The sequence below is a fragment of the Cucurbita pepo genome, chromosome 18 (assembly GCF_057944985.1).
Source record: "Cucurbita pepo subsp. pepo isolate OVF chromosome 18, ASM5794498v1, whole genome shotgun sequence".
Lineage (NCBI taxonomy): Eukaryota > Viridiplantae > Streptophyta > Magnoliopsida > Cucurbitales > Cucurbitaceae > Cucurbita > Cucurbita pepo.
The window spans coordinates 9914959-9930358 of NC_141815.1; the positions used below are offsets into that span (position 1 = coordinate 9914959).

General features: G+C 35.7%; 3 protein-coding genes and 2 non-coding genes across 6 annotated transcripts; 1 reads left to right on the forward strand and 4 right to left on the reverse strand.

The window, feature by feature from the left end:
* Positions 1 to 106: 106 nt before the first annotated feature.
* On the reverse strand, positions 107 to 7290 carry LOC111779768 (bifunctional purple acid phosphatase 26). The gene is made up of 10 exons (XM_023659901.2): positions 7130 to 7290; positions 6284 to 6493; positions 5490 to 5690; positions 5027 to 5138; positions 3457 to 3683; positions 2835 to 2973; positions 1801 to 2021; positions 984 to 1102; positions 725 to 886; positions 107 to 430 (listed from the first exon to the last, which is right to left on the reverse strand). The coding sequence occupies exons 2-10, from the start codon at positions 6473 to 6475 to the stop codon at positions 358 to 360; spliced, it is 1446 nt and encodes a 481-aa protein (XP_023515669.1). The 5' UTR covers positions 6476 to 6493; positions 7130 to 7290; the 3' UTR covers positions 107 to 357.
* Positions 7291 to 10192: 2902 nt separating this feature from the next.
* Positions 10193 to 11816, forward strand: LOC147787352 (uncharacterized). The gene has a single exon (XM_087119791.1). The coding sequence runs from the start codon at positions 10330 to 10332 to the stop codon at positions 11524 to 11526; it is 1197 nt and encodes a 398-aa protein (XP_086975917.1). The 5' UTR covers positions 10193 to 10329; the 3' UTR covers positions 11527 to 11816.
* Positions 11817 to 11900: 84 nt separating this feature from the next.
* Positions 11901 to 11974, reverse strand: TRNAR-UCG (transfer RNA arginine (anticodon UCG)). The gene has a single exon. It is a non-coding gene; the product is annotated as a tRNA-Arg (tRNA).
* A 90-nt stretch (positions 11975 to 12064) lies between these two features.
* On the reverse strand, positions 12065 to 12138 carry TRNAR-UCG (transfer RNA arginine (anticodon UCG)). Its single transcript has one exon. It is a non-coding gene; the product is annotated as a tRNA-Arg (tRNA).
* Positions 12139 to 12242: 104 nt separating this feature from the next.
* On the reverse strand, positions 12243 to 15025 carry LOC111780320 (uncharacterized). Of its 2 annotated transcripts, none has more exons than XM_087119792.1 (4): positions 14747 to 15025; positions 13431 to 13474; positions 13098 to 13293; positions 12243 to 12829 (listed from the first exon to the last, which is right to left on the reverse strand). In XM_087119792.1, exons 1-4 carry the CDS (start codon positions 14823 to 14825, stop codon positions 12519 to 12521), a joined length of 630 nt encoding a protein of 209 aa, XP_086975918.1. In that variant the 5' UTR covers positions 14826 to 15025; the 3' UTR covers positions 12243 to 12518. The 2 variants fall into 2 exon arrangements, with proteins under 2 accessions (XP_086975918.1, XP_086975919.1); XM_087119793.1 differs by having other exon boundaries at positions 13098 to 13290; positions 14747 to 15021.
* Positions 15026 to 15400: the final 375 nt, after the last annotated feature.

Genomic DNA, 15400 nt, shown 5'->3' on the forward strand with positions numbered 1-15400 from the left:
TTAAAACTTTGGTTATTATAATATATTAATTTGAAGGAAAAATTATGTACTTATGCTAACCGATTGAGTTTCGAGTTATTAGTATCACACAGAATCGAACGCAAAATATTGGTAACTTGCCTTGTAAGTATTATTAACAGCCACATGGCGTCGACTGTTCAATTCAAAAGCTGGCCTGCTAGAAATAACATATAAAAGTACAGACTTGAGCCATTAATAAACTGTTTGAGATCCATCCAAACAACATGAGGCATTAATAAACTGTTTGAGATCCATCCAAACAACATTCCCATGCGAATGAATCCATTTGAAAAACCAGAGCTAACCATGACTGTAAGACAGAGGCATATTAATGTCTCAAGCGGTCATGTTCTCACGAATCACCATCTGAATATGTTTCTTTAGTTTTCTCCTTCGATGGTTATGAGCCCTGCAGACACGAACATGTGGTAATGATCAATGGCAAATAATTACACACACGGACTGTATCAATGTTTATTGTTGATTTGTTTCGTTTAATATGGAATATAAGCTTGCTTTAATAGCATGCTTCTAGCATTAAGTTGTAATTCTAATTGATTGAAGCCCTTCTTATAAGGGTTTTTGTTTTTTACTCATTTTGAGTTGAGATTTCCTCCTCTAATCCGTCTCTTTGCTTGAATTTTCATTTAAAAAGGAAGAAAAAAAGAACAAAGGAATCATCATAACACAAAAGTACACTAACCAGTATTGATTGCGTAGTACGAATGCATCTGTTGCCACTTTTTTCCCATCATCATTTCGGTTCCAATGGTACAATGCATGAGTTCTATTTCTGATTTCCAAAGTTGAATGCCCATAGCTGGCTTCTCTAAATGCTGAGTATTCTGGTTGTGGATCTCTAAACCTGATACAGATGGACAGACCATAACACACGTTAAACAGAATGAATCTTAAATCTAAACTGATATCAACGAGCAAATTTAGTGAACGCTCCAATTTACCTTCCAGCAAGACCCTCCTGGTTACCGCCATCTCCAACTGTAATGTATATAGGAGCTGATTTGTCTGGTACGGTGTCATGGTAACCACTTGCATTGTAGTTTATACTTGAGATTCGATACTAAAATTAAGAAGGAAAAGAGGAAAATTGAAGTTTGGATCCAAATAAGGCAACAATTGTAATAGGAGAAAACGGTGTGTTTGTGACATGAACTTCACAGTGTACGCATTTATTTAAGTATACGAGAATGAAGATGAGGAGGAATATATATATGCAGACCACCCTATCTATCTGACAGAGAAGGAAGCACTATATGATGACCTCTTAAATACTTGATTTGAACATCACAAGTCCGACAAAATAAACCAGAATCTGTGCTTTCAAAAATTTCATCCTATACTGGCTAATGATTGAGGTTAGTTGATTATATTGTCTAAGTATAATGATACAGCAGATTATGCTGTACATGCAGATTATGCTGTACATGCAGATTATGACACAGCATGCAATCTTACTTAAAATTTTACTTTCCAGATTCTGGCAACTATTGGATAATCTATTATAATATGTTTGATCAAAAGTATGGGAGTAAAACCTTGCCTGCCTAATGAAGTCTGCTTGTTTATCAACTATACCATTTTGTGAATGTCAATTTCCAATAGCATCAAGATATGAGATATAAACGAGAAATTTGAATGACATTATAACAAAGCAACAAGGTAAACATGAGCATTTATTTAACAAAGTTGCACACCAGAAAGAAAATATCCCAATCTATGCATATCATCATACGGCACAAAAGGGAAACAGCAACATACCGATCGTTCATAAGCATGGACATGGCCAGCAAAGACAACATCAACTCTGTACGTCACGAACCAACTTTCAAATACTGACTGGATGCTTTCACCCTCCTGGAAATGTGCTTCATTACTATTGTAGCATGGAACATGCATAAGAACAATCAACCATGGCGTCTTCTCCCGGTCAACCCTTTCCAACTCTTCACGAAGCCAGTGCCATTGAGGTGTGTACTTCACTAAAATAAATAATTATAGAGTTTCTAAGAGGGCAAAAATTTGAAAGTCGGCAGCCTTGAAAATTGACTAAAGAAAAACATAAGATATGATGGGATAATGGACATGAGCTCATTTATCTAAGTGCCTGTTTATGCGTTCAAATTAAGCTTGAAACTAAAATGTTAAATTTCTTTTGGTTTACTTTACGGCTAGACTGAACTACGCTACGCATACTGCAGTTACATGGAGGAAAATGGGGTTAATTCTCACGTTGCAATGTTTGAATTGATAATCTTTTTGGAGACATTGACCTTTCAAAATGCTAGGGAAGAACTGCAAATTTTGGCGCCAACATTCTTATTGCTTGGGAAATTCTTAAACTTGACAGCTCAATAACTAAATCACATGTACTTGACATTTGACATATACTGATGGTCATGTCAACAATCAAAATTCGGTCAATGCAGTGAACAACTTTCTAGCACCAATTGAAGTTGCAATACCATCAGCATGCAATAGACACACAAAAGGAAGAGTTCCACAAAAGTTCTTCCAAAAATTTGACGCCCTGTGATGTTCTAACGTACAATGATGGGGACCCAAACACCCCCACAACCAAAAAGAAAAAGAAGGAAAGAAAGGAAAGGAAAAGTTCATTAAAAATTCTCTCGATCTCCCACGCGGATAGCAATTAGTAATTAACATGCAAACCTAATGTTGATGTATACATAAAAAGGCAATGAAAGGAATGAGAACTTCCTACATGAAAAGCAGAAACTACTAAAGAGCTTAACTAGTCGTGCAAAGCAAGAATATGCATATTTAGTATTTACCAAATGGAGAGTAGGCAGATAACACTATAATATGAGCAGATGCCCGTCTGATTGCATACCAAAGAGGACTGCTGCTGTTGGATGCTAAATAAGGTGTCGGATATCGTTGAATATAGGATTTGAAAGGCTCAACTTCATCCTAAAAATTAAAAATAAATAGGTAAGGAATCCTATCAAAGAAAAAAGCACGAGAAAATTACAATTAATTGACTCATACTTAATGAAGCTAATAAATTCCAAGGTAAAGCTGAGTGAACTTGGAGCATTTAGGAAATTTATATAACAAACATTTAGGAAATTATAATAATAATATATGTTCTGTTTTAGCAGGACAGAACATTTTTTTTCCATTTTCCAGGCCAGTAACTCAGAGGCAGATTCAGTATTTAAATTCAGAAGAGAATTTATTTACACAGAACATAAATACAATATTTACATGTCCACATAGAAGAATTATCTCGTTCAAAACATTTAAATGCGAAGAAAATGTGCAAACATATCAAACAAGGAAAGTATGGATAAATTATATAACTACTGAGTTCGAATTGAAATTATATTATTCAATGATTGAATCTTATACATGTAGAAGAAGTAAAAAAGGAAAAAGTTCCAAACTTTTTACCATGTAAGGCATGTACTCTATTTCATGATTTCCAGCAGACCAAATCCAAGGTTGATATGCTACACTTTGCTCCGCAAATCGACCCCATGTATCCCATCTTAGACCAACATCATTAAATTGATACCTATCAGCATAAGAGAGATCTCCAACAAACAATACTGTCTGCCCTCCACTCTTCATATAATGCTGAAGAGTAGAAAGAGAATTGAACGTCTGGCCCAGATCACCTAGAGCATAAAATTGCTATTTAGTACTGAAGCATGCGGACAGAATAAATGAACTTTAAGTCCACTAGATGCAAAAGTAGATTGAACTAGATATGAAACATACGAGGAAAAGAGAACCAGCGCACTCGGTTAGTTTAACAAAAGATTTCTTTTTCTTTGTGGAGACTGCAGAGGGGGATGGGGGCCAGGCACGTACCATATAATATATGAAAGTGACTTGAGAGGAGAAAGTACTGATTTTCTAAGCCACTCTTGACATTAATTAATACCATGATCAACCCAATTTAAAGGTAATTTTTTGTTTATGATTTATGATATATCAATAACTTATATCACATAAAACCATGAAAATAATTTGCTAAGGATAAGCGCCTATCAAAAAAAAAAAAAAAATGCTAACAATAATCAATAAATTTCGAAAAACAAAAAGTTAATATATTAATGAATTTTTATTACAGATATTGTTATTAGCATAGTTTCTTCAACTCGAATGTTGAAAAGTTCATTTATCATTTAGTAATAGTTTCTAGCAAACATGATGAATGAAATTCTACAATTAAATAACTAATATTCGTTTTCATATGGTATCATGTAAGAACATTAAAGTACTTGACCCTTCTGTTGAGGAACAATGAAAGATAAAAGTATTGTAGAAACAACAATAAAAATTTCAATGTTTGTTGAACAAAGATAAGAAATGGAACAAATGAAAGAGTGGACTCCAATAGATAAATAAATAACTTCTAATAGAAACAAAACAAAAAACGGTGATGTAAACTTTACATGGAAGTTGACCCTTATGTAAGTACCACTTACAAGAATGAACCCGGTCATTTAAAAAAAAATTCAAACTTACAACTTAAAACAACATTAAAAGTTAAAAAAACATTAAAAAAGAAATACAACCAAAAGAAAATGAAAATTTATATCTTACTTTAACGAAACACATAAAACATTAACGCTGAAAATTAAAACTAAAAGTCAAGGAAAAACACAAAACTAAAATTTAACGCAGCTTTAAATAAGAAAAAACTCAAATATCACCTTTCTAATTTGAGGCGGACAAGACCCCAATCCAAGAAAATCATATATGTATAGTTGGAAGAGAAAAGGAAAAAATGTAGAAGCTACAAATTTTACAATTCATCTTACATGCTGCTGGATTGAAAATGCGGGGAAAAAAAATCAAGTTGTGAACTGTTTCCTTTTTTATTTTATTCAAAATGTTGAAGAAATACAGATGGTTCAACAATTAACACTGCATGATATAAAAATTAAGTTATGAAGAAAAGCTCGACACATACTTCAACATCAGTACACTAACATAGAAGAGAGAGGCTCACCAATTATTCCAAATTTGTAAGAAGCATCTGGATCAACCTTTGGGGGTGTCTGGAACCAGAATTCTCGAGCAGAATCACCACTCCCAATCTTGTAATAATACTTGGTATCGTACTGGATGAACGGGGCACCATTAAACTCATCAGTGAAACATATTTTCAGAGGGACAGTGTGGGCGTCGAGTCAAGACAGGAAGAGATTTGCAATAATGTAGGAAGCAAACACATATATATATGGCATGTCAAATCAGCCAAGAGACCACGTCAAAAAAATTCATGAGTTTGTGTCAAATTTTAGACGAAAAACCATTTGCATCAGTGAGAGGGAGAGCCTAATGACAGTCAAGATACACAAATTAAGTTTGTATATGTGATAATTAATCTTTGAACTCCCATATGCAGTTACCAGTTTGAAACTGTAAGTAAGATTCATATTTCAGTCGATCACAAAACTACATTCAGTTACCTTGAGGTCACCAACAAGACAGTGATGAATGTAACCAGACTTGTATTTATAAAAGGTGTAGTTTGTCACCGTTCCCTCTGCAGTGAACTCATAGCTTTTATCCGACGTACCATATTGTACACTATTGGGTTCTGGCTCATCAGGAGTTACCCATGAGATAATAACGGCCTTGCCTTCATAGTCACCCTGGGTGATATGCACCTACAAGGAAGTGATGGGAATGAATATCCTTGTTATTCTTTAAAAAAAAAAAAAAAAAAAAAAAAAAACACTTCCACGAGAAACAATACACAGAAAATAAGAAGGATAACGTGTTACATTTGTCCGGATAGTAGAAACACATTAGGCAACACAAAGTCACAACTCCAATTCTGGAAAAGTAAATATATCTCCATAAAGTGTGCAGTTACTAAACCAGAGTAGCTCCAAATCAAACTCAAGTCTATTCCTTACCATCCAATCCTCACTTCAGGGAAAAACAAAATTATGATAACAAGTTTAAATAAAGTTGTAACTCCTTTTATTTTCCCTAGAAACCTCATAAAGCCAAATAATCAACGTCGGAAAGGGCCACCCAGAAATATGGCAAAGGATTATAATAACATGCTGCACAGAAAAGAAGTATTAAAGCAATGGGGGTAAAAGGAGAGAGAATGCAAATATTCTTGATTTCTAGTTATGCTGGTAACATATTCGGCCATAGACACTTTAGAAAAAGGAAGGACTAAGTAAGTCAATGGCCACCATTATATTACACAAAATAAAATTTAGTACAGAAAATATAAAAAACTTACCTGTTGGGGGGCATTGTAACCTTTAGGAATAGCAAATACTTCATTATCAAGAGGCATATCAGTGGATGGCCACTCTGATCGAATAAATGTACTGGTGATCCCTGCATTCCCAAAGCTCAGAAAGCTAATAACTATGCACAAAGCAAACACAAGTTGAAGAAACAAGCACTGCATCTTGGAATTTCCCAGCATGATTAGTGAGTCAATCAACTGCATCAAGACAAAAAATAAAATTTTCGTAATGGATTAGAACTTCACCAGTTAAAATATGATTGAAAGAGAACGTAGAAAAAAAACAGAAGGGAGATCCCAATGAGAGTGATTGATGACAAGGAAAGCAGAAACTTTTAAAATCAAGCCTACATCCAAATTTTACATTAAACATAGATAGGAAACGAGTTTTACAATCAAACTCAGTCAACAAGAAGGAAAAAATAGAACCAGGCAATCATCGACAGATAGACGAGTAAAGTCCAAATTCTCAACCACGCAAAGCAATGCACAAATTCATATAATCACGAAATTCATATAACGAATGCCAAATCCTCATAATACCACAAGTCAAACCTAGCTCCATTTCGCTTCCACCTGTAACATTTCCCCATCGAAATGGCAGCATCCGCAGCATACTCTTCATTCACATCCAAAAATCCAAAATGGACAAAAAACTCACAACATATTTTCACTTTGCAGGAAATCCAGCAGTAGTTAACAAATGAAATCAATCACAAAGAAAATTTAAATCAGATTGTACGCAAAGACAATGCAGTACAGATAACAAGAATCTGAATCATTTTCGTTCGAACGACGAGCGTGATCAGTTGTGTGCGAGAGAGAGGAAATAACCTGAGAACATTTACAAGGAAGAGAGTGGAAGAAGGTGCAGTGAAGTCGCTGGATTAGATCGCAACAAGAAGAGATAAGATCCTCCAATGGCTGGATCGTTGGGTTGAAGGTGAAACTATAATACTAGAAAAGCGCTTAGGCGTAAATTAGCAGCGAAACAACGATTGATGTGGCGTATGTTAGAACAGCGTCTTATCCCCTTCCCCTTGGCGGGAATATTCTGTCAGCTTACCTGGTAAATAAATCGGATCAGGAAAAATATTATTTTAAACTAAATTTTAATAGGTGAATTAATCTAAAACCTCAGTAAATTTTGATTTACTAGACGTAAGAAGATTGGTGGTTTTGTTTTGAGCTTGTCCTTTCATTATAAATGCATGATCATTCCCTAAATTAATCGATGTAGGATTTTATTATCCAACACCTCTATTTTTTCTACTTATTTATAAAATTATTACATTATAGTTTTTATTTTTGTGAATAATAATTATATTTACATGTTTTTTGAATTTATTAAAAAAATCGAGCGAAGATAACTATTACTTGTGAGAAAAACATTATATACGCTTTTAAGATTTTCATCTTAATAAATTCTACAAAATATAATAATATTCTACTAAATATCTTGTAATATCTTATTTATAGATTTTAATAAAAATTGTTTAAAATTTATATTAGGCGATTTCTTATAAATTTGTATATAATACGTATCAACTATTGGATGATGAAAGTCCCACCTAGCTGAATGATCCTGAGTTTATAAATAAATAATACTCTATTTATTGGTACGAGGTCTTTTGGCGAATCTCAAAGTAAAGTCATTAGAGCTTATGCTCAAAGTGAACAATATCATACCATTGTGGAGAGTCGTGTTCATCTAATATGATATCAGAGTCATGTCGAACAAGGACTCCAAAAGAAAAGGAGTAGAGTCTCCTCAAAGGCAGTAAGAAATAATTAAGACTCTAAAGGAGTCGAGCCTAGATTAAGGGAAGATGTTTGATGATGAAAGTCCCACCTCCGCTATCACAAAAATATAGGAAAATATTAAAATGTTATAGATGTTGAATTAATATTACAATTAACCTATGGTCCAATTGTGGAGAGTATCGTGCTCAATCAAGTTATCCAGCCCATGCAGAAATGGGTCCACCAACAAAGCCTGGTCAGAAAACCACCAGATTTAATCCACGTGTATTATGATCATTTTGTCCAAGCCTTATATGCTGATGTCAGCCCATGCGTCACGTCACCAATTTTTGTGCATTAAAAAACAGAACCAGTCCACGTCACCATCGGGAGCCGTACAACAAATTATTAATATGACTAAATTTTCCTTTATTAAACTGAAAATTTTATTAGTAAATTATTTTATATATATATATATATATATATATATATATATATATATATATATATATATATATATATATATATATTATTCAAATTTGGTATCTAGGTTAAAAGAAAAATCAGAGATTAAATATTTTTCCGTAGGCATAATTGTTAATTAATATGTTACTGATTGAGGTATTCACACATTACCTAATTTATAATATTAATTTGTTTTTTTTTTTTTTATCGAAGTTAATTTAGGTCAAATTAGTATGCTATACAAAAAATGATATGTTGACTTTAAAGCCACGTGGCGGGCACGTTATGGAGTAGCCATACTCTCACCAATCTTGTCATTGTCATTGATAGAACAAACGAACTTACATTGCAATTGCAACGAATCTGCGTACTAAAATATTTAAAACAAAATAATTGTTCACCATTTTCCATATAGCCTGTGGTTTTTTTATTATTATTATTATTTTTTTAAATAGGCATCGTGCTAAAGGTAATTTTCTTTTATTAATAATATAAGAATTCGAGCAAAGACTATGAGATCACCCCACGGACCGACCATAGAACCCTGTTCAATAAGTGGAACGCATTAGCTGTCCGCTATCCGGTTGGGCAGTAAGAGTCGGAGAAGGGCAATCACTCATTCTTAAAACCAGCATTTTTAAGACAAAAGAGGCGATGTCAATTTAACATGTAGGAATTTGCTCTGAGCAAGGTAGAGAATCTCCATTCCCCGTCCTTGATCTCGATCTCGCCCCATATCTACCTCGTCCTACTCACTTCACTTTTATATATAAATATATATGTATATATATAATACAAACATATATGTTAAGAATGAGAAATAGAATTAGAATCGAAGGGATGTATTCTCATTGATATTTATAACATTTAAGATATAAACTACCAATTAATACCTACGAATAACGAAAATATAAACTAATTAAATATTAAAGATAAAATAAAATATACTACAAATCAAATCCCAAACAAGAGAATATTAAGATATAATATATAAAATAGATTCTATAACTAATATATTCTTCAAGTATTATATTTTTAGTTTTGAGTTTTAATATATATATTTAATTAGTCGATAAATAAATATATATATTTTTAAATTGTTGAATTTTGAATTTTTATAAATTAAGTTAAACACTCATTTTATAATATATTTGTTGATTTATCAAAGATATTTTACCTTTTTTAAATTAGAGTTATATAAGAGAATTGAAATTATTCATTAATTTTTTTAACGATATATATATATATATATTAAAAAATTATTATGAACATCTCCTCTCTTCACCCGCGAACATCTCTAAACTCGAGCATCCAACTTCAAAAAAATATGTATATCAATTACTGATAAAAAAATATTTAAATTTTTATTTGACGTCTGTTAAAACTATAATTTAATATATAAAATTGAAAGTTATTATATGCAAATAGATTTCATTTTATTAAAAAAATCAAATTAGATTATTTATTATTATTATTATTATTATATAATTCAAATTAGAGAATATTGATTACGCCTTTTATTTATTTGATATTGACCACATTCTTAATTAATTAAAGTATTACTTTAAAATGATTATTTGCAAGGCTGCGCTAATATGTTTTATTTTATTTGAATAAATTTTAAAATATATATATTAGGAGCGAAAAGAAAAAAGGGAAGTCCAACTACTTGGCTTTCTAATTGTAGTTTGTTTGTTTTGTTTGTATGCAGAGGAGCGGGAGCGCGAGATCGTTCTCTCTCGAAGAATCCGCGCCCAGAATTGGAACTCGCTCTGTTTTTCGTTCGCTGTGAATCGATTCATTCGCGTTCTTGAAGGAGCAGTGCCATGGATGATTCTCCGAAGAAGGACGATAGTCCGCGAGTTCTTAGAGTTCTTGAAGCGCTCAAACAAGCTTCTCATGAGTTGCAAGCACATCCAAGTCCTCGCTCCGGGAAGTTCAATTCTCCTGCCATTAAAGCTCTGCTTGAGCTCGAGGTTGAATCCGATAAAATTCTTTCCAGTGATCCGAATCTCTTGACTCTTGCTCAGCACCTTGGAAACCTAAAAGCCTTGGTGGAGACGCTTCAGAAGTGCAGAGGTTACGGCCTTAGGTCGTTCTTAACCCGCCGTTTCGCGACGAATTCGGTATCTCAAGTCGCCGGTTCAATCGAGGCGGAGATTCAAGCTTGGATTGACCGCGAGAGCTTGGAGAGTCTGGTTCGAGGTCTTAAAGAGCCTTCAGACGACGAGAACGAATTGATTAAGCTACTGGTTCAGTTCGAGAATCGACTCGCTCAAGGATTCAACCGCGAGCTACAGGATCTCATGCTCAAATCTAAGGTGTTTTCATTGCTCGAGTCGATCGTTTGCGACTGTAATTTCTCGAAAACGATTCGGGAGCATTCCGCGTACGCGATTGGGGCTATGGTCCGTTTCAACAAAGACGTATTCGTCGGTCAAGTATTAATGGGACCGACAATTCACGCGCTAGTTCAAATGGCTTCCTCTCACTCATTAAAAGTCCTCTGTTCCTTAATCAGGCTGATTAGGTCTCCGCTTGTGGAGGAAATCGAGTCAAACGGCGACATACCAAAAATAATAAGCTTATTGAATTGCCAAGACCTGCAAATTAGGGTTTTAGCCATGGATTGCATTATTGAAATAGGCTATTACGGCCGCAAAGAGACTGTAGATACTATGCTGGAAGAGGACTTGATCGACAGGCTTGTGGAGTTGCAGAGGTCAGAATTGGGCGGCGACTTGATCGGATTGGGGAAACACACGGCGGAGGAGAGTAGAGAGGTAGCTGCCAGCGAAGTGGAGGGAAGAAGAGAAAGTAGAGAGAAGAGGTTCTTGGAGGGCCATCCATTTGCAAGCTGTGTGGCAAAATTTGCAGTGCAATTGGAGGTTGGAGAGGGGTTGAGGAAGAGGGAGAAGAGGGCCATTAAGCCTGAAATTTTGAGGAGAGTTCGAAAAGCTTGCGTTTCTGATGCTGAAGCGGCCACCATAATCGCCGAGGTTTTATGGGGTTCTAGTCCTTGATCTGAAACTGCGACAAGATTGCGTTCTGTTCTTGAATGGTGGATTGAAGAATCAGATGGAGAAATTGAAAACTTGTTTCGGGGATGAACATTCATCAATTCCTCGTCTCTGTCGATATTTGGATGTAAGAATTTCACGTTAGAATCAAATAAATTGAAGTCGTGTAATTAAAATAGTAACCAGTTGATTGAGCATACAGTAGTTAAAGAAATTGTGTAAAAGAACTATACAACTTTTTGTTTCATTCTTTTGATATGATGGAAATAAAACAATAACCAAATTTCTTATTATTTGGATAGGGAAAGAGAATAAGCCATAGGATTACAAGTTTAAGTTGGATGATTTTTGTAATAATACGGAAAAAAACGAACAAACGACCACAGTGGGAGTCGAACCCACGACCTTTTGATCCGAAGTCAAACGCGCTAATCCACTGCGCTATGCGGTCACTTGGTGTTCTTTATAACAATGTATTTTAAAATTTTGAAGAAAATAAAAAACGACACTTAAATTGGATAATATCAAAAATAGCAACCAGCGACCACAGTGGGAGTCGAACCCACGACCTTTTGATCCGAAGTCAAACGCGCTAATCCACTGCGCTATGCGGTCATTTGCCGTTCAATTGCCATTTGAAAATTTATATAATATTATTTTAGTATCCATTTAATATATTCAAATTACTCGATTATTCTTAATGTCTAAAATTCCAAATCTAAATAAAACCAACGTTCTTTGTTTCTCCTTTATTTTCCAAAACATACAAAGCCACATTACTTCGGAAAGTTGTTAACTAGTGAAGACGTCTGATTATAATCCAAGAAGAAACGATGTCTCAACTAAAATCCTCTACTACTACAATAATCCGAAAAGGGCTTACGGCGTTATCAATCTAGTTCTATCCAAGAAGCAATCTATGCAAAACAAATCGTCATGTTATCACTGTCTATTTCCTATGTTGGTGCTATGCCATAACGTATGTACAGCTCAACTCATTCCTGCTCGGTTGAATCGTCGACTTTTGCAGGCGGTTCCATGCACAATGGACAACGAGGGTCACTTCTATCTTCGATGTTTGACCCGTTCTCCAGACAGTCTGCATGATAGACATGGCCACATACCAAAACCGCAGCAACGGGAAGTTCGCTGGAAGACAGCGTGTTACCGAGGAAGCAAAGCTTTCGCCTCATCAGCTTTTGACAAATCCCACATACTATTTTCCTTCCATGAGATAAAATTGTATCCTTCCCTAAGGAATTGTACCTTATCCTTTCTGGCCTCAAGAAGGTGCTCTCATTGCTCTCTGAAATCAAAGGTAAAAGGAGAACAACATCATCAATGTCGAAGCAGCAAAGGCCACTGATATCCATTATATTGATGTCACAAAGAACATGATATCTAATTCAAAGCAAGGTGGCTTGTCAGCCAACCAGAAGAACTGTTTATGTTTTCAGGTCTTTTCGTCTAATTAGAGAGCGCCACGTAATACACGAAGAACGGATTTTCAAATATCTTATAACATTTATGCCATTGTGGAAAGTACTCTGATTCCCAAAACTCAAAAAGGGTACCTATATGATATGGAAACTCTGAGTTGCAGTGAGCTGCAAATTTAAAAGCGGGACGTTTTTCGAGTATGGTTCGAACTCGGTTTTCGCGGGAGGTGGATGCATTTGCTTGACTGGTTGAACCTCGTCGACAATATTGATGACTATACTGATGACGTGAACGTTTCATGAATATTGGACGGGCGAGACTCCGATCCTGCTGGTTTAATGCAACATAAGTTTAATAGATTGTGGTTCAGTAAAAGGAAAAGACTTAGCTTAAATGCTTTCCCTAGAAATGGAAAGGATTGAAGTATTCTTTTGCCTGTTCGCTGAAGAAAACAAAAGAGTACAAACCTCTTCTGACCGCACATCCATTTGATTGGAAAATGGCACTATACCTGCAACATACGTACCAAACATGTTTCATTTCATCATTTAAAACATAGGAAAATCAGAATTCCATACACGTAAGATTAATTGTGAGATCCCACAACGGTTGGAGAGGGGAACAAAGCGCTCTTTATAAGGGTGTGAAAGCCTCTCCCTAACAGACACGTTTTAAAAACCTTGAAGGGAAGTCCGAAAGAAAAAGCCCAATGAGGACAATATCTGCTTGCGGTGGGCTTCGGCCGTTACAAATGGTATTAGAGCCAGACACTGGGCAATGTGCCAACGAGGAGGCTGAGCCCCGAAGGGGGTGGACACGAGGCGGTGTGCAAGCAAGGATGCTGGGTCCCGAAGGGGGGTGGATTGTGAGATCCCACATTGGTTGGAGAGGGGAACAAAGCCTCCTTATAAGGATGTGGAAACCTCTCTCTAGCATACACGTTTTAAAAACCTTGAGGGGAAGCCCGGAAGGGAAAACTCAATGAGGACAATATCTACTAGCTATGGGCTTAGACCGTTACAAGCCAGACATCAGGCAATGTGCTAGCAAAGAGGCTGAGCCCTGAAGGGGGTGGACACAAGGCGGTGTGCCAGCAAGGACGTTGGGTGCCGAAAGAAGGTGAATTGTGAGATCCCACGTCGGTTGGAGAGAAGAACAAAGCGCTATTTCTAAGGATGTGGAAACCTCTCCCTAGTATAGAGGTTTTAAAAACCTTGAGGGAAAGCCCAATGCAAACAATATCGGCTAGCGGTGGACTTGGGTCGTTACATTAACTCAGTCATAAGTTCTAAAGCGTAAAATCGACCCAGCTTCACCTAGATATCTAAGAACAACACATCTCAATCTTCATTTAATCAAAAGAAAGAGAACCCAAATGCATGCAACCAAAGCTAATTCCATAAGGTAATTGAAGTAGCCAATTGACTGAGATGAGTCCACAAACCACATCTCTGAATTAGAATGCGTCCTTAAAGGCTCATACCAACCCCAACATCTTCTAGCAGAATTGAAATACTTAAAGCAATCCCCAACTCTCTAAATTTCATTCTTGAACAGAATTCTCATAGACCCCAAATGAACTTCCAAAAATGGCAATTACATACAAAACCCATATCATCCGATGGCAGCCCGTTAATTTCAAGCTAAAACAAAGACGATTCATGGTCTGTACCCACACCCCAGTGAACTAATACTCTGTATCGACGCAAAGGAATCATCCCTTTGAGGCATTTCTACAAACAGAAGCAGGGCACGATAGTGATGAGAGAAAGAAAGGACATACCGGAGAGATGATGAGGACGATCGTGGTGGGTCTGATCAGAGCCTGGCTTGCGCTTCCCCATAGTATTAAGATTGTTCATAAAGCGAGGAGAGTGCGGATTGATATCATTTGGAGGTTAAATTTAGGCGATGATCTGTGGTGGGGAGCATCTAAAAATTGAATTGAATTGAATTGAAATTGAATGAACGAACGAATGAATGAATGGTTTTGGGCCTTTTTTTGGAGCCGAAACACAAACCCAGTGGATGTGCTATTTCAGTTGCTGTGGATTTACGGTTCGAGGAGGAAATAAAGGAACAATTGTTTTGGTGTATTTTTATTCGATTTTTAGCCCTTTTCCATTCTTATTATTCCCTTCACCTATGGTCCGAGCTTCGTGCGGTGGACCTGCCCCTACCGAGAGCGGAGATTTTCACATTTACGTGCAAAATTAGAAGAAATTTCTCTTCGTTGGAATTAAATAGAGACTAGAACTTATACTTGATAAATTTCCTGCCTCGTCTCGCTTAATATAAATATATTTTTAAAAAAATTATTTCTAAATTCTACTTCCAAATTAATTTCATATAAGAGAAAAATAAATAGGTAGTGGGTATAGGAACGAGGAAAGTGTCCTCGCCCCGGACATCTGACATAACATAATTGGATATCAAC

Bases quoted from the DNA above. Each gene is read 5' to 3' on its own strand.
- LOC111780320 (XM_087119792.1), bottom strand. From the start codon at position 14,825: ATGAACAATCTTAATACTATGGGGAAGCGCAAGCCAGGCTCTGATCAG. The intron at 13,475-14,746 runs GTATGTCCTTTC...CGTATGTTGCAG, and splicing joins TCGTCCTCATCATCTCTCCG to GTATAGTGCCATTTTCCAAT. The intron at 13,294-13,430 runs GTTTGTACTCTT...GCATTAAACCAG, and splicing joins TGGATGTGCGGTCAGAAGAG to CAGGATCGGAGTCTCGCCCG.
- LOC111779768 (XM_023659901.2), bottom strand. From the start codon at position 6,475: ATGCTGGGAAATTCCAAGATGCAGTGCTTGTTTCTTCAACTTGTGTTT. The intron at 5,691-6,283 runs GTAAGTTTTTTA...ACTTCCTTGTAG, and splicing joins GTTACAATGCCCCCCAACAG to GTGCATATCACCCAGGGTGA. The intron at 431-724 runs GTTAGTGTACTT...TCGTGTCTGCAG, and splicing joins GTACTACGCAATCAATACTG to GGCTCATAACCATCGAAGGA.
- LOC147787352 (XM_087119791.1), top strand. From the start codon at position 10,330: ATGGATGATTCTCCGAAGAAGGACGATAGTCCGCGAGTTCTTAGAGTT.